At 49.8% G+C, this 25548-nt stretch overlaps 1 protein-coding gene across 2 annotated transcripts in view; it reads right to left on the reverse strand.

Annotated features, from left to right (window-relative positions):
• The window catches only part of Efr3b (EFR3 homolog B), a 75825-nt gene that overhangs the window by 6361 nt on the left and 43916 nt on the right, over positions 1 to 25548 (reverse strand). Inside the window, exons 3-21 of one of the 2 annotated variants that reach the window (XM_039113097.2) lie at positions 24448 to 24598; positions 18971 to 19092; positions 18027 to 18176; positions 16975 to 17109; positions 16494 to 16572; positions 15652 to 15760; positions 15323 to 15484; positions 14111 to 14222; positions 13766 to 13817; positions 11550 to 11722; positions 10509 to 10584; positions 10121 to 10282; positions 8527 to 8658; positions 6861 to 6928; positions 5666 to 5793; positions 4713 to 4804; positions 3289 to 3337; positions 1918 to 2024; positions 604 to 653 (exon numbers count right to left, since the gene is read on the reverse strand). In XM_039113097.2, the coding sequence (XP_038969025.2) occupies positions 604 to 653; positions 1918 to 2024; positions 3289 to 3337; positions 4713 to 4804; positions 5666 to 5793; positions 6861 to 6928; positions 8527 to 8658; positions 10121 to 10282; positions 10509 to 10584; positions 11550 to 11722; positions 13766 to 13817; positions 14111 to 14222; positions 15323 to 15484; positions 15652 to 15760; positions 16494 to 16572; positions 16975 to 17109; positions 18027 to 18176; positions 18971 to 19092; positions 24448 to 24598 (2109 nt within the window). 2 annotated transcript variants of the gene reach the window in all.

Here is a 25548-nt window from a genome sequence, read left to right on the forward strand (position 1 = left end):
GGAGAGAGGTATGAAGCAGTAACTGGGGGTCGGGTCCTACCCTTGTACACCTCAACACAGCAGTCAGTTTTGGCTTCTTTTTAAAATGCATGCCACTCTGCGAGTTCCCAGGTTTTCAAGATGTTCTATAATCCTCAGCTCAGTCCAGATTCCCCGCAGGCTCCATGGCAGTGGTTCTCAACCTTTCTAACGCTGCCACCCTTTCATACAGTTCCCTATATTGCGGTGACCCCCCCCCAACCATAAAACTATTTTTGTTGCTTCTTCATAACTGTAATTTTCATCCGTTATGAATCATAATGTAAACATCTGATGGGCAACCCCAAAGGGAGTTGCAGCCCACAGGTTGAGAACCACAGCTCTCTGATGTCACAGGTACTTTAAAGATTAAGTACTTGCCCAGGATGCTAAGATTCCTGGCTGTTTCGAAGCCTCACTAAGCCAGTCTTGTGCCCTCTCCAGCTGAGTCTAGGGCTGGCATTAGAGGTTGAGGGTGGAGGGAGGGCTGGCAGCAAGCAGGTATGAGGAGAGGGCTTAGGACAATGGCCATGACCCTTGATGCTGGCCACAAAGTTAGGGTCCCCTGCCTATGCCATCACTTACCGGATGGTGATTTCAAAGATCTGGTTGAGTTTGCTCTGCAGTAAGGAGGCCTAAACACAAACAGAAGGGAAGTGAACCTGGGATTCCAGGAGTGTCAGCTGCCACCTCTCTGGCCGCCTGTCCAAAGGACACCTGGAAGTTTCTGATCGTCACAACTGCAGGAGAGTAACCCAGTGGGTGTGTTCTTATCTCTGGCACCTGTCTCTTGGACTTGAATTTTCAGCTCAGGGACAACCACTCAGCAAAGGCTGGCTGGTGACCTGAGAGGAGGCCAGGAAAACCAGGGAGAAGTTTTGGCAGGTTTCTGCTCTTCAATATGGGGTAACAGGGTCTGTTGGGCGTGGGGTAAGGAGCTGCCGTTACTCTTTCTTGACATGTGTCTAGTACTTCCTAGAGCATGAGATGAGCAGTCTACATCTCAAAGTGGGATGTGAATAGCTTACAGTAGGTAGCACAGGCATGGAAGTTATGGGCTTTTATATAGATACAAAATATGTAGATCTTATATAAATATAAAATATAAGCCACATGCCTACAGGAGGCTGAGGCGGGACGGTTGAAAGACCGATGCAAGCCTGGGATGTAGAGTTCAAAGCCGTTCAAAAAGGACGGACAGCAAGACCCTCATTTAAAAGAACCAGGCTGGTGAGAGGGCTCAGCAGATAAAGCCTATATAACAGAAGCTGGATGGCCTGGATTCTATCCTTGGAACCCACATAAAATCGGGAGGAGAGACCAAAAGCTGTCCTTTGACTTACATATGCATCTTCACCCATATCATACACACAGGACCATAACAAAGTTTATAATACAATAGTAAAAGTTTCTGTTCATTTGGTTGAGACAGGGTTGGCCTGGGATTAGTTGTGGAAATTAGCCTGGCCTTGAACTCACAGAGATCTACTGCCTCTGACTTCTTAGTGCTGGATTCAACGTGTGAGCCACCACACCCAGCTGGCACCTCCTATGCTGCCCCTACATGTCACTGTCTTCTTTTGTGGTCTCACTATGTAGCTCTGGCTGGCCCTACATGTCACTGTCTTCTTTTGTGGTCTCACTATGTAGCTCTCTGTAAGTTCTGCCTCCCAAGTGCTAGGATTAAAGGTCCAAGACAGTGAGTGCTAAATGATTAGTCACTGGGTTCAGGGAAAGCAATGTAGGGGAAGGTATTGGGGTGAACAGCAGCATTCTGTCTGCTGGAACAAAACCCCTAATTTCTGCAGTACAAAGAGCCAAGGTTTGAACTCAGTCCTGCCCTCAACCCAAATCTGGTTTCTGATTGGTCAGGAAGGTATGCTGTGGTGTGTCACTCACCCGGGCCCCACAGTGGGCTGCAATCTCCTCAAAGGGTGCCTTCTGGAATTTCTCTACCACCTGTCGCCGTCGCTCACGCTCCTGTTCCTCAACTGCCACACTGTCCACTGTGACACAGAGAACTGGGTTAGTGTTCAGATCGTCCCCAGGGATAGAGGAAGGAACTTGAAAAGATGGACAGGGTGGACCCTTGGGATGAAAGTGGGGCGGGGACACGAGAGGGGCGGAGACATGAAAGATGTGGCAACCTCATGTGTCCTCACAGACTTTCCCTGATTCTGCCCAAGGCTCCATCCTCTGAGAAACAGTTAAATGGGCCTGCAGCTCGGCATTTAAAGATCCAAGCGGCCGCACCCCTGCTGGGACTCTCAAAGGAATGATCTCAGCTGCCCCTTTTAGTACTGTCAGGGCAGTTTTTTTTTTTTTTTTTTTTTTTTTTTTGTTCTTTTTTTCCGGAGCTGGGGACCAAACCCAGGGCCTTGCGCTTCCTAGGTAAGCGCTCTACCACTGAGCTAAATCCCCAGCCCCTGTCAGGGCAGTTTTAAAAAGGACCTGAACAATAGAAAGGGCAGAGAGACCCTGAGAGTCAGAGCAAAGCACTACAGCAGAGCAGTCTAAGAAAATTTCACTTAAGGCTTTACACACCCTTACTATCCCAGGTCAGTTAGCACCAAATAAAATAGGGAGTGGGTCTGGAGGTCAAATAATGACCATTTTGAGTGGGTTAGGCAGGTCAGTGGTGTGTTCATTCATTACTTCTTGATTTCTTTTCAGGCAGGCTTTCACTAGATAGCCCTGGCTATTCTGGAGTTCACTATGTAGATCAGGCTGGCTCCAGCCAGGCAGGTATGAGATCTCCCTACCTCTGCCTCCCAAAGTTCTGGGATCAAAGGTGTGCACCACTGCTGCCCCACTGAGTACATTTGTAACAAAATACTGAAGGGGCTTCGTGGAAAGGACATTTAGTGGCTTAATTTGTCATCAGTTAGAAACAACTTCTACACAGAAACACTTCATGAGCCAGTCCTGCAGATCCCTTATTAAATGAACACAGATACGATTTCTTCTCGGTGCCTCTCGCTGGTCATCTTGTCCTTTTGTGTCATCTTCCACACATAAGCAGTTTCCATTTATTTGCACAAACCAGTCACCTGGCTGTAATCCACAAGGGGCAGCTTTCAGAGGCAGCTGCCATTAGTAAGCGGGAAAGAAAGGGCTTGCCTGGTATGCAGCTCCAGCCACCTCCCTGGGGACTTCCAGCTGCAGCTCTGGTGGCTGATGAGTTTACAAAAGGCTACCAGCCTCTGCCACCGGGTCCACGTCACCCCCGACTTCCCCTTTTCAGCAGAGTTTCTTGGGGACCCGTCTTACCAATGGCCTTCTTCAGTGTCTCATAGGTGATCTCTTCTGCAGGAACTCGCTGAAGGAGAAAGGACGGAAACGTTCAGAAAGGTGAACATTGCTTCTTAGGGGAACGGCCCTAAAACACCCTCATTCCCAGAGGTGTGGAGAAAAGCAAACAAGACCAATTCCTCAGATTCCCTAGGAAGAGCATTCTATTCCCTTTTCCCTACCTAAGCCTACCCATCAAGCAACATGGGAGGAAACCACCACATAATTAAAAAAAAAAAAACTCAGAGAAATAATAGGATGTAAAGAAGGCAACTGAGAAATGTGATCTCCAATATGAACTCCAGAAACTTCATAACACTTTGAAGGCTTATGATATTCAATTGCACCCCCAAGTGATGGATTTTAATACAGTAAGTCCGTGAAGGTTAGAAACAACGAGCCCTCTGCTGATCTGATTGGTCCCAAGACCAGAGGCAAAGGATCTCAACTTCTGCAGAGAAAAGAGGCAAGAAATAGTAAAACCCAAAGATGTGGTTTCCGTGGATGCTTGGCCTCAGGAAAGGTGCTGCAGATAACGAAGAAGACAGTGGGGCTGGCTGGCACAGGACCCTGAACAGAGGCTGAAGATGTGAAGCAGGACAGATGAGGAGAGAAGAGCCCTGCACCAGTTACCAGGACACCCCTGGGATAATTTGACTGAGGGAAAGAACCAACATGAGTGTCCCAGGAGTCCCAGGAGTGTCCCATGAGTAAGGGGCACAGGCTAGGTGAGCATTTCTCCTCCTTAGCTTCCCCTAACTATCGAAGGCTTCCGAAGCCAGGACAGGAGAATCCCCTCTACAGTGTGGGGAAGCAGTCCGCTCACTCCAAGGCTGTAACCCAAGAGGGGTCCTGCCTTTCACAGCCTCAAGGGCCTCTGAGGATCCTTCTGCTTCCTCACCTTATTTACTCAATTAGCTAGGCTTAGAGGTTCCTACCTCCATAGGAATGTTCTGAATGAGCTCTGTAGAACTTGGTCCAAGGTAGAGGGATCCTTAGTCCCAACCTTCAGGGACTTTTCTATGCTCTGATCACTCCCGGGGAAAGACTCAGCGCCTTCTACAGCGGCCCTCATAATCCCCATGAATAACCGTGTCCCTGTCCCACCCGGATGTGGGCCCTCCCTACCTTGTACTATGCTTGTGCCTGTCAGTCCCCCAATTTGTGCGATTAGGGAATGGAAACCAGAAAGCCCTTCTACAGTGATTTTTTTTTTAAAAAAATGATAGTCTCATGATAGAAGAATGGTAATACATTTTCCAGCTGGAAATATCAAAGCTGTCCTCATAATGAGAGTCAGTAAGGAAATGGATTTACATGAGAAACTAATTTCCACAGATCCTTTAATGCAATGTAAAGGGCAGGGAGCACTTAGCACCCAGAGTACAGACAAGAACACTTACCTCCTCTTTCTCTGGGCTGTTCCTGGATTCCACCTCTACCTGAAGGGAAATGGTTTCTCCAATGCTCTTCCTCTTGGACAAGCGATCTTCATCTGGAAAAGAGGAGCCCAGAAGCTGGGGCTCCTAGTCCTTGCAAAGCCAGGGCTAAGCCACTGGTCCTACCCACTATGCCTTTGGCCCACAGCCCTCAATGGCTCAGGACACACTTAGGCTACCCCTGGAGCTTCCAGAAGCTTCTAGCTGCTGTGGGCCTTCTCCACCCATCATAGGGTGCTCAGGTTGCTTCTTTGGGCTAGGATTTTTTGCAACCATTTACGGAACATATCTCAACTAGCAAGTTTGTTCCATCCAATCACAGCAGCAGTAATGGTCACGCATGCAATGTTCCCTAAATGCATCTGCTCCACACACCTCCACATAAACCCCTCTAATGAGGAAATTTTGTAGTCATGTAACCTGGGTTTGCAGAGACTTGCCAAAGGTGTTTTTTAAAGAGGAAGTAGCACAGGGTTGGGGATTTAGCTCAGCGGTAGAGCGCTTGCCTAGAGAGCGCAAGGCCCTGGGTTCGGTCCCCAGCTCGGGGAGGGGGGGGGGGGAGTAGCACAGATATCTTGAAATGGTTCTGTAAGGCCATGCATGCTCTTTCTAGAACTATGAACCGGCCCTTCCTTCACAAGCCGGGTTATCTCATGGGCCAGCTGCTTTCTGAGATCCCAAACTGAACAGGAGGTGCACTGGAGTCAGGATCTCAGCATAGATTCTGCTCAGCTCTTACGCAACATCTAAGAGGCCACCACAAACAGGTTCAGGAGGCAGGCCACGCCCCCTTACCCTAGGCCTCTCGCCTGGCAGGAAATGTGGTCCAGGAGGCCACGCCCCCTTACCCTAGGGCTCTTGCCCTTCCTAAGCCTGGAAAGCAGAGGCAGACCGGAAGCCTTGTCTAGAACTCATACCTGTCAGCTGAGGGATGTAGGGCAGGCAGAGCCTGTCCGCATTGTAGCCGCTGCCTCCGAGGACTTCGCTGATTTTGCTCTGGCGGAAGAGAAACTCGATCACCACACCGTCCAGATTCTGAGCCAGCCTGAAGACAAAGAGGAGGCAGAGTAAAACTGTGGGCAGCTGGAACAGTCTCCGGATGACGGGTGACGTTATCAGAACTGCAACACATTCCGTGTGCAAACAAAACAGCAGCAAAACAGAAGACTATTCCAACAGTCCTTTCTCTAGAGACACCTACTGTTACTTTATCAGTTTCCTTCAGTTGAACGTTCCCTTCCCTAACATACAGTTCTGGGATTAACTTTGGGCATGTGCATGCGTGTACAGGTGCACATGCATACGTGTGTACTCAGATGTGTGGTACACACTCAGGTCAACGTTGGGTGCACTACTTAAGCAACATTCACTTTTTGTTTGAGACAGGGTCTCTCACTGGCCTTGAGTTCACCAAGTAAGCTAGGCTGGCTGGCCAGTGATACCTGACTGTCTCCCCGGCCCCAGAACTGGATGACAAACACATACCTTTTTTTTTCTATTTCTTTTGTAACAACATGGTTTCTGGGGATCAAGCTTCATATGTATGGTATGAAACAAGCACGTTATCAACTGATCTATCTTGCCACTATTTGATAACCATTCTTCACACTAAATATTCTTTCAAAGCATCACGGACTTTCTGAATCTTTTTCTTTTGTGATGCTCTGTGTGGGATTCCACCCAGGATGCATGTGCGTTAGGCAAGTGTTCTATCACTGAACTGCATAGATCCCCTACCCCAGCATTACTGCTCTCCTGCAGTTAGTGTGTGGAGAGGCCACAGTTTAGAAGGCTAAGTCCTGTGGTTGGACACCTTTTGTTCCAAAATATCTTTCCCGACATCACTGACACGTCACCATCTGAAGGCAGGGTCCTGTCAGAGACGGCTCCTCTAGAATGCACTGCCCCTGGGTTGGACCAAAGCTCCTGGAGGCTGCATTACTTCCTATGCAGCGTGACACCCTGAACTGGCTCATAATGACCTGTTTGAGGTTTGACAGCATGGCAGCCATGGAAGGACTACAGTAATGATGAAGCTGAACTCTGCCCAGGACATGCCTAAACCCCTGGCTTTGTCTGGCCTCATACCGCCATGCCTGGTACTGTCCTTACCTCGGCTTTTCCACAAACACATCCTCAGGAAGCATGTATGGTGCCTCTTTCTTCCTGGTCTCTATTACCTGGAGTTTGGAAAGAAACAAAGGATGAGAGGAAGGTCCAACTGGGCGAGGTGCCTCAGAGCAGATGACAGGAAGAGCTGCAAGTCCCCTCCCCCTCAGCCTCCTTGGAGATTCAGTGCAGAGAGCTTCTCCAGGGAGAATCCAGATCCCCAGCCATCGTCAGAGCTGCCTGGGGAGACAAGTGGCTGCTAAGGCTGTCGCCACTGATGACGCACAGGTGCCGAGTGTCCTCCAAGAACAAGGCACTCGTCCCTAAGAGACTGGGATTCTGTCAACTGTGCCTTATGCCTGTGCTTTTGATTGACACAAGTGAAAAGAGATTGCAGGCGGTGAGTCTGCATCTGATGGACAAGGATGGCTTGAGATTTCCTCGAGAGCCCTTGCAAGTGTTGGGGGGAAGAGATGTGAACGTTACTGAGGGAGTGAGAAGCTAGGGAAAGATGGCGTGCAGCTATGCAAGGGTGACCAGAAACCAGCCCCACCATTTCCAGTGAAGAGGGCTTCCTTTACTCCCATATCAGCTCAGAGCCTGGGAAAGTCCGACACTCTTGGGAAGTCTCTGATTCACTGACACAGCACCTTCCCTCATGCCCCAGCCAGTGTAGGTCAGCAGAGACCTGGAATTTTAAACCTAATCCTAGACATCATATGATTCCACCCAAAATAATTCAGAATTTTTTCATGTGTATGGTATCTGTGAAGGCCAGAAGAGAGCATCACATCCTCTGGGACTGGGGTTACAGACAGGTGTGAGCTACTACATAGGTGCTGGGAACTGAACCCAGATCCTCTGCGAGAGCAGCCAGTGCTCTTAACCACTGAGCCATCCCTCCAGCCCTCTTCAGAGAGTTTTAAAAGACCTTTATGCAACAACTGAGGAGGGGCATGCACATGTCAGGGTTACCTGTGGAGGTTTGGGGAGCTGGTTCTTGCCTTCCACATTGGTGAGGCCGAGTCTCTCTTGCTTTTGCCACTGTACCATATACTAGCCCATGAGCTTATGTCTTGGACCCCTATTTTGCTATAGGAATGCTGGGATTTAGGCTTGTACCCATATGTTTGGATTTCTTAAATGAGTTCCAGGGTCAAGCGAGGGCTTTCATCCTGAGACAGTTTCAGTGTTGTCCAGAATGGCCTTGAACTGGAGATCCTCTACTATTGGCCTCCTGAATGGCTGGGATTACAAGTCTCTATCACCACACTTAGCTTCCCAAAACTTTATTTATTAGCCCAGGATGGCCCTAACCTTGCTAGACCAAGGTTTTTCTACCACTGAAACTTATTGAGGGCTGAGAATTAGAGACATATGTCACCATACCCAGTTTTATGCGGCGATGGGAACTGAACCCAGGGATTTATGAACGCTAGTTGGGTACCATCTGAATCACATCCCCATTCCTCCCCCGAACTCCTATGAAATTGCTTTCTTCCGAGTGATTGCAGGAGCATAGGTCACATGCTTTCCTGAGGACAGAGGGAGCAGGGATGAGACCCCTGTGCTCATAGGCCGAGGACAGAGGATCTTTAGCCCTTCCACACTTCTTCCAAAGACAACGCTCAAGGGCCCACTGGGCTCTTGGGCCCCTGATGACACCAACCTCGTGGATGTGCTGACAGAAGGCAGGCACTGTTGTGAGCTGGCTGATGAGGTTCAGGTAGGCTGCACCCAGAGCGTAGAGAGCACAGCGGTTATAGGCAGGCAAATTCTCTTCGTTGACCTGGGCCACATCCTGTGGTAATGCAGATAAGGCTTACAGAGCTTTTCCCTGACACTTTAAAATCTACACGCTCCCACCTGACCTCTCCCCAGGCTTCTTAGAGATGCCTCATCTCTCTAGACTGTCTTTGTCCCACATCCTTGGGAGGCAGAGGTCCTCCTTAAAAAGCTAGAGAAAATGGTTAATGGGATAATTCATGGTCTGGAGGCTCCTGAATAATCCCTACTAAGCATAGAGGTGATGGTCGCATTTCCCTACTCTGTGGTTCCAGCTGTAGTGAGCACCACTGTCAAACCCTACTCATTACCATTAACCATACCATAGCTGAAGCTGGGCTGGTTGGTTTTTGGCTTGTTAAACTGGATCCATATGCTAAAAACTGTGGGCACCATCAGGAGATTGGGACTCAAGAGAATTGAAAATTCCATCTCTTAGGGTGAATAGAGGAAACTGCAACATCTAGGTTGGCCTGCAGGATTTAGCATGGTCACAAAGATAACCTAGACACCTGTCAGTAAGTTCAAGAACATGATACCTACTTGGCTTCAGGACCCCGATGTCCTGCAACCTGTGAGGTTGGAAGGACCCACCTCGAAGGCAGTGCACTTCCACCAGGGCAGACCTTGAAGGTTTCAGGTCCTGTTGAATACCAGACTGGCTGCCCAAGAATCACAATGCAAACTTGTTAAAGATGTGGGTCCCAGGCTTGAGACAGTGTGGCTTTTCTAGTTTGGGCAATTTGTTTTAGTTTGTTTTTTTTTTTTGTTTTTGTTTTCCAAGACAGGGTCTCTCTGAGGAGCCTGGCTATCCTGGAACTAGCTCTGTAGACCAGGCTTGGCTTTGAACTCAGAGATGTGCCTGTCTCTGGGACGAAAGGTGTATGCCACCATATGTATTTTAAGCAAGCACCAGCGGCAATTCAATTCTGAATAAGTAAATCTGAGAGTGAAAGGATTCTTATATTTTTGGTTGTGAGCCTAGCCTTTAATGGCTGAGCCATCTCTCCAGCCCAAGAGTGAAAGGATTCTTTTTTTTTTTTTTTTTTTTTTTTTTGGTTCTTTTTTTCGGAGCTGGGGACCGAACCCAGGGCCTTGCGCTTCCTAGGTAAGCGCTCTACCGCTGAGCTAAATCCCCAGCCCCGAGTGAAAGGATTCTTAATGAACACATTTGTTTCAGGATAGCTCAGGGCTTTTGAATGCTCTCTCAGGAACTTCTGGGGTTAGCATTCAGACCCCATGAGGGACTTGAAATTTTAGAGACTCAGGGATGATTCCAGATGAACTTAAAGATGACCAAGAGCCATGAATTAGTTTCTGGGGCTTCCCAGACAAGATCATGGTTTGGGGTCTTCATAACCAACCAGAGTCCCAGGACACCAAAGAAACTGTCAAGTAATGGCTGCAGAGTCTTCCTATCTGTGCCTGGCTATAGGCCCTTCCCCATGATCCTCATCCAGCCCCACATCCAGCCCTACCTGAACAGCCAGCACCAGTCGGATGAGGTCCACCACCACCTCCTCATTGGCCAGCTCAATGCTGATGAGGGCCAGCAAGCCGTAGAGGGCCTCATAGTGCTTCTGGATGTTTGTCTCCTCCTTACAGCTCAGGTAGATGTGTCTGTATAGCTGCTGGGAGTGCTGGGGACAGGACAGCCATGGTCAGTGGGTGGGCGCAGAGTGGGGAGGAAGGCCCCACTGAAGGGGAGGTAGTAGCCCCATCTCAATTCTCAGCAACTGGGGCCAACTGAAGGAGGGAGGACGCAGGCTCGGGAACCAGTGGTCAAGCAGTGACTTAGAGACTAGAAGGTTGGGAGCAGTAGGCCCGGCCTCCTCTGGGGCTTGTGTGTTCTGTGGTGACACTCACCTTCTTCATGAAGACAGTGTCCTGCCGGGAGCACTTGTCCACTTTCAGCTTCAGGACTGAGATGTCACCAAGGGTGCTAGGAAGGGATGGAGGAGCTGTTAGCCTCCGTGGGAGGCCAGCCTGAGTTCTCACGGTGTCACTAAGTTTGGTCTCCAGGGCTGTGGGTCGCCCTTCATTCTCAGCCTCGACTCTCCATTTCCTCCCGAGTTCTCACATCCCCACCCCCCTCAAACTTCATGCTGTTTGTTCTCTCCTGTAGAGAGAATCTCCTGTGTACTGTGCGGAAGCAACGCCTGTCAATAAAGGGCTGGTGGCCTGTTAGCAAAAGGCGGGAGATAAGAGGTGGGAGCTCCAGTAGAAAGACAAGAGCTCTGGGAGAGAAATGTGGGGAGACTCATCTCCCAGACTCTGAGGAGACAGACGCGAGACTGAGGAAGGGTAACCAGCCACGTGGCACACGTAGCATGGAATAAACAAGTTATATAAACTATGAGCGGGGTTGGGGATTTAGCTCAGTGGTAGAGCGCTTGCCTAGGAAGCGCAAGGCCCTGGGTTCGGTCCCCAGCTCCGAAAAAAAGAACCAAAAAAAAAAAATAATAATAATTATGAGCCAGTCGGGGAATGAGCCCAAGCTTATGGCCTAGACATTTATTAATAAATAAGTCCCAGAGTCACTATTCAGGAACTGGGCATAGGTAAAGACTGGTTACACCCTTCTTCCCTTTACTCCTTCCAAATCCTCAGTGCCAATGGACCTACACCCTCCTCTTCCCTAGACCTGAAATATCCAATATCCCTTAGTACCTCTTATTCCACCTTCAAATCCCCACAGTACTCTCTCCAGCCCTCAGGGCAGGCACAAGCACACTATGGCTCCCCCCTCTCCTTGGCCAAAGTCAGGGATACATCCTAGCGGATCTCATTGCACTCAAACTGTCCTCCACCTGGGCGTGCGGTGACTGGCCAAGAAGACAGGTCTCATTGCCTCCCCCACCCCACGCCCCCATCACACATCTACTGAAGGAAAGAACTCGGGCTCACCTGATGGTAGAGAATTTGTGGCGGTTGCCATGACGATCAATGAAACTGATGAGGATCTCTAGGACGAAGAGGCGGATTTCTGCATCCTCCATGAGGGCAGTGGAGAGAAGGCGGTCCAGGAAGTTGCTGGGGAGGGCTGACATCATGTTGTTGCACTGGAAACCCGTGGATACCTGTGAGGAAGCCCGGGGAAGGTGTACTTAGGAACACGGTCTCTCTCGGTGCAGAGGTGAGTTGGGGAAGCAGCCAGGAGGATTCTGGTGTAAAGTGTTCATCCTCCATCCTGTCCTCTCACGGGCTCTGAGGGGCCACCTGGGAAGTCTGCTTAGTACAGTTCAGTTGACATGTAGGTGTATGGGGACAGCACGCAGGGGCAGTAAGTGTTAAAAGTGAGTAAAGGAATGAGAACGGAGAAGGGAAAGAGTCAGGGAACAACTGAACGTCCACAATGTGTACAATGCTTTGTTAAGACTTGGAGTCCCAAGAACTAGAGGGCAGAGGAAGTCACAGCTGCCTGGCAGACTCCACTTACATACCTGACACAGCCCTGTGACAATAGGACCTTCTGACCCAAATCAGTCGGCATAAACAGATACATCACACATGATACTAAATGCTCAGGTCCCAAGGGGTATTTCCTGTTAAGTCCATTTTTGCAGACTGGTACCTCTCAAGGTTCCATGGTGCCAGCCCAGCCCAACCCTAAAACATCAAGGGTTCTCTGAAGGAAGATATGGGTGTTCTCCATACGACACGGGGTGCAAATTAACAAGGGCCAACTCAGCAAGACTACAGGATCAGAGACCATGGAGAGGTCAGACAGCTAGATGGGGGAAGTATAAAAACAAGGACGTTGCGGACGGACACTGAGTGGGGCTGGAGTACCCTCAGTGGTGGGGCATTTACTTATGAGTGAGGACCTGGTTTCAATCCCCAAAGCAAAGCCGCTAACAAGCAAACAGAGCAGAAGGCTGAGGGAAGGGGAAGAGGAGAGGGAAGGCCTGCATGGAGTGCGGGATCTGTATACCCTGGCATGCTGGGAGCAGAGCTGGGAGCTGGGTGGTGCAAAAAACAGAACAATGAGATTGGCGGCTCTCAACCTTCCTGATGCTGCGACCCCTTAGTACAGCCCCTCATGCTGTACCCCCCTACCACAAAATTATTTTCGTTGTTATTTCATAACTGTAATTTTGCTACTGTAACGAATCATAGTGTAAAAATGTGTTTCCAGATGGTCTTAGGCAACCCCCATGACAGGGTTATTTAATGGCTCTGGGGGTCGGGACCCACAGATTGAGAACCACTGGTCTATAGAGAGAAAGATCCTGGGAATTTTGCTCTAAAAAGTCGGAATTTTAGATGTTGATATTAGAAACTGAGATCTTCTCTGAAATGAGGAGCAAAATAGGAAACTGCATTCCCAGAAAGTTCTTCTGGTATTTATGACCCTTGAAGGTGGACTTAGAAACATTGAAGACAATAACCTAGTTGTGAGATGTCCAAAGTCTAGGCTGGGCCAGGGAGCTTGTTACAGAGGCAAATTTCAATGCTGCACATGGCAGTTCAGGTATGCCCATAGTGCCAGCACTTGGTTAACTGAGGCAGGAAGGAGGACCGTGAGTCCAATGCCAGTATAAGCTATTTAAGATCCAAGGCCAAGCCAGTGCTGCGGGGGTGAGGGGGGGGGTGTCTCCTAAATAAATCACATACACACAAATACAGACTTCAGAACCTCACCGGGGCTGACCACTCACGCCCCCTAGGGAAACTGCATATTTAACCAGGTGGGCGTGGGAATGGTGTTTGGGAAGAACAGAACTAGACCCCAGCAACGAAAGCCGAGATGCATTAGGACATATAGGAAACATGGAGGAAGGAGGTGGTGATGTCTGGAAGGTTGGAGAAATGGGGAAAACAGAGGTACAGGGCTTGGTGAAGGACACCAGGGAGGCAGATGGGGAGGAATTACCTCAAGACCCACAAGGTTTTTAGTGACAAGGCTACCAGTGGGCACACAGAATCACTATTAACAAAGAGAAGCATTGAGTTTCCACCTGGCTCTGAACAACTGAATGGGGCTCAGGTTGGGTTTCGGCCTTTCACTTGCCCCTTCAACGGCTGGGCATATCTGCGCAGCATGGAAGTAACCGCCTTGGTTCCCTGAAAGAAGCTGTGTCCCACAGAGGCAGAGCAGGGACGGGTTAGTGGGGACTCACCTGAAGGAGGGACTTCAGCAACATGATCTGGGTCAGCCGGTTCCTGTTCTCCCTGCAGGCCAGAGACACGGTCTCAGCGCGATGGTAATAGAGATAGAGTGCTCGCCAGCGAGTCCCCCCCTCCCCCCCACGCCCCACCTTCCTCACCAGTTTTCTAACCAGGGACCCATGACTACCCTAATGTGGGGGCGTTTATAGGAGGGAGCCTGAAAAATTGCCACGGGACCTACGACCCCTCTGCTAAGGGGTTTTTTTGAGCCAAGAGAGAAGAGAGCTAAGCCACATAAGTCAGGGAGGACAACCAGGAGCCAGAGAGGGTAGGCTGGAAGGAAGCAATGGACTAACCCTGTCCGTCCGGTCTCTACGGGGTGATGCAGGGAAGGCAGCGGGACTTTGCTCATGATGAAGAGGATCACCTCTGAGCGCTGGTAGGTCGGCAGTGTGCTGGCAAAGGAGCCTGAGAGGAAGAGGACAGATCATGAGAGGTTCCGCATATATCAGCTGAATGGATACAGTGAGGCTCCCTGGTGCGGGGGTGTGTAGGCCCAGAGAGATCTGCCTTGGCAGGCTGCTGTGACACCGCCTCCTGGGGAGGGAGCATGAAGGACTCCAGAGGGCTCTTCCAGATGCCAGCCCTTCTCTTGTTACTGTCATCTGGGCTCCTTTACTGGGGGATAGGGCCCAGGGCAGGGCGGCTCAATGGTTTTGTCGCTCCTGACTCTCGGGTGATGAGTCCTTGGCGTAGGCACATGGACCTCTGAGAGGGAGGAGTCCCTGGTACTTGTGGTTCCATATTTCCGTCACATCCAGGGAGCAAATAGTCTCCATTGCCTTCTTCCTTTCCTCTTTTTTCCCCTTTAATCCCCACCTCCTCCAGTGGTACCACAGTGGATGCACTAGGCATGCGGAATGAAGACGAGAACACATGACTGCCTTTGTAGGAAGCCTGGCTGAGAAACCCAGACTGATCTGATGCCTTTGCTCAGGGCCAGTCAGGCATATGTGTCATAAGCTGCTCCATTTCCCCCGTGTCCCTAAATAAAACAACGCTAGACAGCCATATAGCAGATGCTATGGTGGAGGCCTGGTCCTCACACAAGGGTCATCTCTATCTAGTCCTGATCCTACCCCACCCTCCCAAGATCCCTTTCTTTTCTAGCTCCTTTTCCTAGACCCCAGTCTAACTCCTCCCCTAGGGCTCTTCCCTCTCCAAGCTTTGCCGGGGTCCCTCCTTTTAGCACAGCCCTAGTCTTTTATTTTCCCATAGGCCCATCCTGTCTCAGGCATCGCCCTAGGTCCTCTCCCTTAAGGCCTCATTCCTCTGAAGTCTCATCAGGCTCCTCCCCCTGAGCCCCTCCCTTTCCCAAGCCTCACAGGGTCCCTCTCCTTCCCCACACTCCTGCCCCTTTCCAAGCCTCACCCAGATCTCCACCACCCTATCCTAGGCCTTGGTTCACAGGGTCTGTTTCCTTAGCCCCGCCTCCAGATCCTTGCCAACTCTCTTGGAGCCCGCCCCCAAGCCTCAATTGTTCCTCCCGACCCCACCCGCTTCCCCACCGATGGTTTTGATGACCGCCTCCTGGAACATGCGCTCCTCATGCTCCTTGATGATCTTGGTGCCCAGGCTCACAGCGCCGTCGTAGCTCCCGGTTAGCGCGTAGTCGATGCTGAGTCGCAGCTGCCGCAGCAGGGTATTGAACATCTCCAGAACCGTGGGCCCTGAGCGCCAAGGGGGAGGGCCCCATAAATCATGACAAGAATCCCTCCTACTCTCCCGCAAGCCCAGCCCCGCGCAGCTAGTTGGTCCTAAATCCAACGCCTGCACCTCGCCCCCCGCCCTCTCCCCGCTCCCACGCCCCTTGCCTTTTGCTCCGGCCCCCCCTTACCGACAGAGCCGGTGGCAGCGATAACTGCAGCTTCCGATAGGACTTCCACGATGCCGGCGCGCACTGTCGCCGCGCTGCGGCTGTTGGCGTCCAGGTGGCTCAGGAGCTGCTGGATAACCAGGTGGGAGTGCTGCGGCTGTGGGGGAGGAAGACGTGCTGGTCCCCAAACAACCACCCCAAAGGCCCGGTAGCCCTCTGCTGGCACCCAGAGGCTGAGGGTGAACCACAGCCAGTGGACATGGCAGGTGGCACTCAGACCTCGCTCTCTTTCTTGCAGCACCCGCCCCGCCCCAACCCCCAGCCCAGCCCACAAACACGGAGCCAAATCCCAGGGAATCTACGTTTGCACATTTTTCCTGATTCCTTTTACTTCAAAGGCGGCCAGCAATCCGTTTCAAAATATCATCTTTCATTTCTCCCTGTCCCCAGATCTTACTGGCAAGGCTCATGAGAAGCCACGTGGTTCAACAAAGTGTGGCTGGGAGCCCAGTGCCAATTCAAGATCTGTCTTGATAACACTGCTCCTGAGAGGAAGGCCAGAAGGAAAGTAAGCCCGCTGTAATCGGGGCGCTCAGGGAACGCAGGCTGTTTGTTAATTTTCTCTAGGAATTATTTTCCTTTGCATTTCATAAAAATGCTGGCCTAGGACGTACTAAACAAACACTAAACAGAGAGCCCCTTGCAATTCCTTCCCAGCCAGATGATACATCATGATCTGTGGCAGCTAGGGGGTCTCTGGGGGAAGTCAGAGCCCACCTGGCTTTCTGCCTTGTGCATGGTCCAGTGCCATGAAATACCCTTGCGTATGGGGTAACATGGCTGGAGCTGGGAAATTACCATACCTGAATTGAGTACATGATGATTTTAAAGCAACGGGTGGCAAACACCTTGGGCTCCCAAAGAGAATGGTTATCCAGGTGGCTGTGAGGGAGGAAACATGGGTGGCTGGAGAATTCCAGTGAGGTAGGGAGTAGAGATGAACTTGGAGGGACACCTCCCAAGAGCCCCTGGCAGTTCCCAATCAAGGAGGGGTTTGCAGTATACAGGCTCTATAGCTTGACACAAGCAATGAAGTTGGCACCTTTGTACAGTTTTTGGTACCCCTCCTCTTAATCAGCACAAACTACATACAGGTGGCCACTGTGATAGCCTAGCTGTATGAAGCAAAAAGGGATTGGCTTGGCCATAACATGTCAGCAAGGCCAACTCTCCTTTCTTCTCACAATGGCAGAGAGAGGGGACTGGGGCCATTGGCAAGAAGAGACTTGAAACAGTCATCAGGGAGTAGAGCATTTCCCGGGTGGGGAGGAACACTGGACTCACATAAGGACAGGCTTGATAGCGTTCTTGATATTGCCGAAGGCTGCCCGGCCCAGCAGCTCTCTCAGGCACCTTTCAGCCAGCTCTGCCGGGTTCTCCTTTTCCTTCTCTGGTGCTTGGAGGGGCGAGGGAGACCGGCTGTGGGTACAGAGCCATGTGGTTTATATAATGGATGGGGTTCACAGCTTGGAGCCAGGATTGCCTCTGGGAGCCCTACAGACCTCAAGGGTCTAGATATATCTAAGGGTTCGGAAAGAGAGGGGTGAGAACTGAAAAGAGGAAAGAGAGGCAGATAAGGGTGAAAGAGAAGCATAAAGGTGTGGTGATTGGCTAGGGCATGACTTAATGGTACGCAAATCACGGAGTGAACCTTCTCTGAACAGAACTCCCCTTCTAGGAGAGCAAAGCAGCCGATCAGTGAGCTGTTATGTCAGAAATAGCCACCAGGGGGCAACACTTACTTTCCTCTGCTGGTTCATTTTTACTGAGCATCTAAGCAGGAAAGCAAGGTAGGACAGCAACAGAAACCTTTCTCTCCATCTTGGGGGTGGGGGGGCTTGGGGAGAGGGAGAGGATATGTAAGGGTCGGGGGACTGGATGAGTCTGGAGTTTTGGAGGCTCTAAGGTTAAAAATCCAGTGTCTCCAGTTCTTGAGTGGCTGTCACTTGGTCAGTCATGTTTTAAGATCTGAATTGGCATCACATAGCAAGATGGGGAAGTTCCAAGGGAACGGCTTTAACATTTAGAACCACAGAAGGCATTTTAAGCCTCTCTCAGCCCCTTGTGTGCTGACCAGCTTACCTGTACACTCACTCAGGCAGCCCTGAGCCATACTGCGCTTGCTTTCTTAAGAACTGAAGGGGCTCGGAAGCTGGCGGGAGACAGACCAAAGCATCCAAGCACCCAGGCTCGCACTCACTGGGGGAACAAGCCACAAAGCCAAGACTCCTGGCCTTGTAGCTGCCTTTTACCTTCCTGCCCAAGCCAGGCGTGTTCCAGGAGCCTGGGTGTGAGGGCAGTGCCCTCACGGAGAGTCGAACCCTACCGCCACTCACCTCTCTGCCTCCTCCACGTGCTGCAGATTGAAAAGCAGCGACGGGACGATCTTGTCCATGTGCTGTGGGTCCCAGATGTTGGCCTGCAGCTCATCATTCACTGTCTTCCTCACTACCCCCTGCAGGCCTTTGATGCCTGACATCCGGATTCTGTAAGGAGAATCACGTCCACACCCTGAGCATCTCTACAGCCAGGAGAGGAGCTCAGCTCAAGATCTAGAGACTTGAGTGCCCACGAAGGCTCGCTCCTCCTCGTGCGTTTTGAGCTGTTTGGGATACATTAATAAACAACATGAGCCTTGTCCTTGTGTAGCCTATCAGCTAGTGGGTGGAGGCAGACAGGGATCAGAGACATAAGAGGGGAATGAAAAATCATGGTATGTGATGGTGGGGGCACAGAAGGAAGGAGTGGGTGTGGGGGCAGCCAAGCAGGCTTCACCCATGGGAGCAAAGCCATGGCAGAGGGGAAGCACTGAGGTGTGAGATCCACGGAGGAAGGACTGTGTGAAAGTTCTGGGTCTGGAATGGGCCGTGTGTCCTTGGAGGCATGGCTGAAGGAGAGTGGGTGGGAGGACCCAGAGGACGGAGTGAGGAAGAACCACTATGAGGACTTGGGCTGTACTGATGGCTGTAGATATGGGGAAGCAGGTTGCTTCTGAGGTGTTCAATGCATGAGTGGCAGGTTTGTGTGTGCATACACACTTGTGAGTTTTGTTTTTGACCCTCAAGTTCAGCTCAGGAGACCATTATCTTAAATTTTGCCCTGTTTTCTGTCTCCTCCCCTTCCCATCTGCTGGGAATTCTGATTGACAGCCACCCACTCTGGCAGCAGCGGCCTGAAGGAGAGTCAAGGAAGGCAGATTGGTCATCTGGGGCTGAAGCCCTTCAAGGCCCTTGGTGAGACTACTGGGTACTCCAGAGGCCCCTTGACTCCCAGTACTCACTTAGTCTTGATTTCCAAGTCATCGTGGCTTGAGTGGCACATTTCACTGAATCGGGACACAAAGAAGTCATAGCTTCGATGATAGGAGGGGGTGTCCTCTTCAATGTTGGCGAACTTCACAAACTGCCGGACAGAGGGAGAGAAGGTACATGAGAGGCAGTCATGCTGCCCCGTGGTTCTGAGTGTCCCAAGCACCTGCTACAAAAAAGCCACAGACCGGGGGCTGGGGATTTAGCTCAGTGGTAGAGCGCTTACCTAGGAAGCGCAAGGCCCTGGGTTCGGTCCCCAGCTCCGAAAAAAAGAACCAAAAAAAAAAAAAAAAAAAAAAAAGCCACAGACCCAGACATCTGGGGAGCAGCTGGCACATGAGGGGACTTGAGGGGGAGCTGGGTCAAAGCACAGAGCACCTCCTTGACCGAGATCTGGAACAGGAGAGCAAATCTGAACATATGACATGAAAACTGGAAGCACATTTTACAGTTGGAGTTTGGCGTGCTTGGAGTTCAAACACATTTTGGTAGACTCCCTCCCTCCTCATCTCTTTCTCTTTGAGACAGGATTTCGTGTGGCAGATGTTGGCCTTGAATTTGATCCTGCTCCCCTTACCTCCCAGTCGCTAGGATTACAGGTGTTTGCCTCTGTGCCTGGCTTTAGCTCTCATCTCATCTCAGCTGCTGGATTGTACTGCACCTTACGCTTCCAGCTCTAAAGAGGGAATCCATTTCAATCAAGTCCCCCCAGAGAAGCAAGCGCTACATACAAAATAAGCTGCTAAAAAAAAAACCTAATATAATTTATTTTGTTTGATGACATAAATGCTAGCATCCCCCAAACAACTCTACAAGAAGATTAGACTAATGGGTTGGAGATAGAGCTCAGAGGACAGAGTGCTTACTTAGCAGCATAAGCCCTGGGCTCCGCCCCCAGAGCCGGATAAACTGAGTGTGGCAGCCCAGGCTGTCATCCCAGCACTCAGGAGGTGGAGGCAGGAGGATGAGAAGTCTACAGAGCAAGTTTGAGACTGCATAAGATCCCACCTCAAAAAGAGGGCTTAGATTTACAGCACATCTTACAATTTCCTAAATATTGGACAGTTTAAAAAATATACATATTGAAGCCAGGCAGTGGTGGCACACGCCTTTAATCCCAATTCTTAGGATGCACAGGCAGGTGGATCTCTGAGTTCAAGGTCAGCCTGGTCTACTGAGCGAGTTCCTGGACTACATACAGAAAAACCCTGTCCCCTCCCCCAAAAAAACACAAACAAACAAACAAACAAAACTTACACTTTTCTCAAAGTATCCAGTTGATATACTTTCGTATTAATTGCCAAACTGTATCTGTTTAACTACTTGAAAGTTAACTTTACCCTAAGTGCAAATTAACAGCATCCTTGAATCTCATTTATTATAGTTTTAAATTTTTTATTAATTTTTTGAGAATTTCGTACATGCAAACAGCATTTTTATTCAGCCCTGCCCCCGTCCCTGATTCTTCCCGGTTCTGCCTTCCATGCCTCCCACAGCATCCCAACATGTCCTCTGTTTTCTAAAACTTCACTGAGTTCCAATTGTGCTGCTCCTATACTCATGGGTATGGGGCCATCCATTGGAGCATGGTCAACCTACCAGAGCTCACACCATTAAAAAGCAAAGAAAGAAGCAAACCCTCATCCCCACCCAAACCTGAATCTCCCTCTCCCAGAAGCCACCAACTAACAATAGTTCCTAAGCGAGGGTTGGGGCTCTTTAGGCCTCTCCCCGCTCCCTGCCGGACTGTAGACTGGTTTGCTCTTGTACGGATCTTGAGTAGACAGGGACAGTTGCTGGGAGTGGATGAGCCCTTTGGTCCTGTTTCGTTCTGGTCCTCCCTATCTATGTCCCTTACAATCTTTCTCCTCCCTCTTCTGAGATGGTTCCTGAGCCTTGGTGGAAAGGGGGGTAATACGGAATCTCCATTTGTGGTTGGGCACCTCAACCATCATCCACCATACAGAGAAGCCTCTCTGCGGAGGACTGAGAGCTGTGCTAACAATGGGTGGAGAGATAGGAATTTAGAGGGCAGTTTGATACTGTGTCTGGTTAGGGAAACAGTAGTAGTAGGTTTGCCCCTGGGGACTGTGCGCTCTCCAGACATAGGTTTTAGAGCAGATTTATGGTACCAGACATTGGTTGAAGCTGAGATTCTCTCTCTCTCTCTCTCTCTCTCTCTCTCTCTCTCTCTCTCTCTGATAAAGCAGTGGTGAAGAAGGTTTCCATGACAACAAACTGACAGCTCGGAACACAGGACACTTCAAAGGCCAGGAACACCGCTAGGGCCACCCCTTCAAGTTCAAAGTTCCAGCTCTTTCTCTGTAACACAGGGCACCAAGCTTGCTGGAGTGGATCACCAGCCCTCACAATGCCTCTCACAGATGTGCAGAAAACCGGGGGTGATTAAGAGCTTGGTAAACAAAGAGGGAGCCTACTCCAAATAGTGACTCTGCACAAACAGCTCTCCCAGGGCCGGACAAAGCCTGGATGCGTACACTCTGGCACCAACAAAGTGTCTCCAAGCAGAGTCAGCTTTTCCCTCTTCTACAGATGGCTCTGGTCCTCGGTAACTTTCCATGGTCAAAAACAGGGCAGTAGATGGACTTGGGGCAGAGGCAGGACCTCACTTCTCTTGCAGCCTTGGGGCTGAAGGTCTTTTCACTGCCTCTACCCCCCCCCGGGGGGGGGGAAGAAGTACTTCTGCCCCTCTAAGACAGTCAAGTGACAGGAAGGGTCTCATAGCCATTGCTGTTTTGACTTTTATACTGTCTGCTTCTCCTTACTTTTTTTTTTTTTTTTTTTTTTTTTTAATGGCTGTTGTTGCAATAAGGTCTTTACTATGTAGCCTAGGCTGGCCTCAAACTCAATATCCTCTGGCCATGACCCACTGAATGCTGTGGCTACAGCGTATCCTACCATATCTGCTTTCTCTTTTCTTCTCCTGACAGCAAAACCTTAACTAAGTTAAAAGCGATTCAGTGCCTAAAACACATAGTTAAAAGGAGTTGGAAGCCTCTCCTTTCTCTCCCTCCAGACTCCTTAGCTCCCACAAAGCCTCAGATCCCTGTAAGATCATCGTGACACCCCCAGGCCAACCACCCCAAGGCAGAGCAAGGTGGGCACCAGGGTCCCAGTCTGAAATGGTCTACAGTCTAAACTGATGTGAAGCAGAGCTCTTCTGAGGGTCCTGGCAGCTGGTCAGAACATCCAGATGAAGGACAGTGCTCAGACTGCCTCTGAAGGAATCCCCGCCCACTGCACCTGTCTCACTTAGTGTGGCCAACCCTGCTAATCTTCATGGTCATAGCACAGCCACCATTTCATTGGTCAGAGGTGACAAATCACTGGGAATTCCGAGGAATACCTGTCCTAAGCTAGGATTTGCATTGAGAGAGACAAGAACGGCCAACCGCCTGCCTCTGTAGTTGCGGCCTCCACGCATCCAGGGCGTCTAGTTTATTTTCCATGCAGATGCTCTTTCCCAGACTGTAGTTATCTTAAACAAGACAACTAAAGCAGTCCGAGAAGCTGTTGCCGGGGCAACATGACAAAGGGCTTCACCCTTTGCTACAGTGTATGTAATTTGTCAAAGGCAGCTGGTGAAAAGGGAAAAGGAAGGGAAGGGCGTTGGGTCCTGCAAAGGAAACTTAGAGGACTTTCTTCTGTTAAAGCAACTCTTCCGTAGAGCAGGAGGAAAGAAAATTCCTGACCTGTGTGATAAAAATTTAGAGCAAGATGGTTCAGTAAGTCCAGGGGCTTGCTGCTAAGCTTGACGACCCAAGTTCAACCCCCAGGACCAACAAGGTCTTAAGAAGAGAACTAACTTTTGTGAGTTGTCCTCTGACTTCCACATGTTCACTGTGGAATGTCTATGCCCATGCACACACACGCACACACACACACTCATACGCACAGATACGCACAGACACGCACAGACACGCACAGACACAGACACACACACACACATACACACACACTTACTAAAGCTATAGACTAGTTGCATATAAATTTAAGCTTAAAGTATGCACTAAGGGGAGGAACCAAGACAAAAGGCAAGAGATTAAAGAAAGCAGCCAGAACATCCGTGAACATTTAGATAAACACAATAGTGGGACTTCTCATCAAGCCCTATTATATCTTCTCTCATAAATCATAGCATGCCACGGTCCATCTACTTATTCTGTAACCAGCAACAGAGCCCAGGGGACCCACAGAGTCCAAGTTCAACCCACTCGAGATTTTTGGTAGAAACACCAAAGCCCATGAAAATCACCCAGCCCAGAAAGGACAGAACTAAACCCATGGCCATTCGCTGCTTCCCTGCGGTCTTCCCGCTCCTCTGTGGTCTTGATCGTGTGTTCATGTCTTTCTCTGAAGGATGTGACCGAGACCAGCGTTCAAAGGGTGCCCCATGGAGAGATGAGTCACAAGTGCCCCGGGCAATCCTACTCTCATCAGAATGACCCAAGTTCTGTCCTCTTTTTTATTTCTTCAGCCCTCAATGAAAATTATTTACAGGGACAATTCATTAGGGGTAATATATATCAGAGGTTACCAGTTTAAAGAGCAGAACCTTATTTATTTATTTGTTTGTAGATGTAGGCTTCCTTATGCAGTCTTGGCTGGCCTTGAACCCACAGAGGTCAGCCTGCCTTTTCCTCCCAAGTACTAGGATAAAGATGTGCACCACCACACCCGGCCCATGGATTTTATTTTATTTTTGAAAAGACGTATTGTATCATATTTAAGTATGTGTGTATATGTGTGGTTCTGTGCAAATGAGTGCCCTCGGAACCCAAAGATGGCCGGATCTCTCAAGAGCGAGAGTTCTGGCTGTCTCTGAACAGCCCAAGACAGGTACTGAGAATCAAACCCGGATCCTCTGTAAGAGAGTACATGCTCTTAACTCCTGGGCCATTCCTCTAGCTCCGATAAATCTCATTTTTAGGACATGTTTTCTTATATGTTTCCATAAATAGTGTATTTACTGAAGTTCAAAACACAAAACACCTTTTTGCTCACACAAAGAGAGACAATAAAACAAGAGGTATAGAGCTTAGGGCATCGGTTCTCAACCTGTGGGTCTTGACCTTCATAGGGGTTGCATATCAGGTGTCCTGCATATGAAATATTGACATTATGATTCATATTAGCAAAATTGCAGTTAGGAAGTAGCAACAAAATAATTTTATGGTTGGGAGTTTCCATAACAGGAGGAACTGTATTAAAAGGTCACAGCATTAGGAAGGTTGAGAACCAATGGGTTAGGGTAGTCAGACAGCAACTGAGGATGGAGCGGCCGGACCCAGAGGTGGTCTAACCCATCCCACCCCGCATCCGCATCCGCATCTGCATCCGCGTCTGCGCCCGCGTCCGCATCTGCATCCGCGTCTGCACCAGCGTCTGCGCCCGCGTCCGCGTCCGCATCCGCAGGCCCACCCCTTACCGAGTTGGTACCGAGGATCTGCAGGTTCGGCTTCTCCGACTCCAGCAGCTTGGCCACCATTTTAAGGAAGCTTTCCACGAAGAGGTTGATGCTCTGGCAGTGGCAGGCCATGAGCAGCTGGTCCAGCGCCTCCATGGCGATACAGACATACCTGAGGACAGAGGTGTCATGGCTTCACCTGGTCTTGCTCTCTCCTGGCATCCTACCTGGCTGGGGCAGAGTCTGGGGAAGGAGCTATGGCTGCGGGCCTTCAGTGTCCACTAACAAGGGTTCACTCCAGCCCAGAACGGAGAACCAGGGCGACATAGAGCTGCAAGGGGGGCTTAAAAATATTAAGGCTCCCCAGTCAAGTTCATGTGCTCCATACACAATAAAGGAGGGGCCCAAAGATCGGTTCTCCCTTATCAATACAGACCAAGTCTATTTTTAAACATAAGACATATTTATAAACTCTTCACTTTTGGGGTCTTAAAAAAGTTTGGGTGAATAAAAAGATTGCCTGGCCCGATATAGGCCCTAACCATATTTCTTGTGGAAGCTGTCCAGCTACAGAAACTGTAGTCAAACCACTTGAGCCCCAAAATACCTCTGTGCATCCATACATAAATTAGCAGAATCCTCGGTGTCTTTTTTTTTTACATACATACATACATACATACATTTATTTATTTATTTATGTTTAATGATTATTTTATGTATTCATGAGTGTTTGCCTACGAGCATGTCTGTGCGAAATGTGTGTGTCTGGTGCCTATGAAGGCTAGACAAGGGTTTTGAATCCTCATGGAACCACGATTACAAATGATTGTGACCATCCCTGTGGGTGACAGAGCTCAAACTGGGGTTCTTTGGAAGAACATCCATTGCTTTTACCTACTAAGCCATTTCTCCAGCCCCTAAATCTGTCCTTAAACATAGCCACCAGTTCTTCAACACCCTGACATTAACTTCTGTATAAAACAGGCATTAAAAAAAGTCTTAGGCTGGAGAGTTGGTTCAGAGATTAAAAGCATTTGACTACTCTTCCAGAGGTCCTGAGTTCAATTCCCAGCAACAGCATGGTGGTTCATAACCATCTGTGATGGGATCTGATGCCCTCTT

The sequence above is a fragment of the Rattus norvegicus genome, chromosome 6 (genome assembly GCF_036323735.1).
Source record: "Rattus norvegicus strain BN/NHsdMcwi chromosome 6, GRCr8, whole genome shotgun sequence".
In the NCBI taxonomy this organism is placed as follows: Eukaryota; Metazoa; Chordata; class Mammalia; order Rodentia; family Muridae; genus Rattus; species Rattus norvegicus.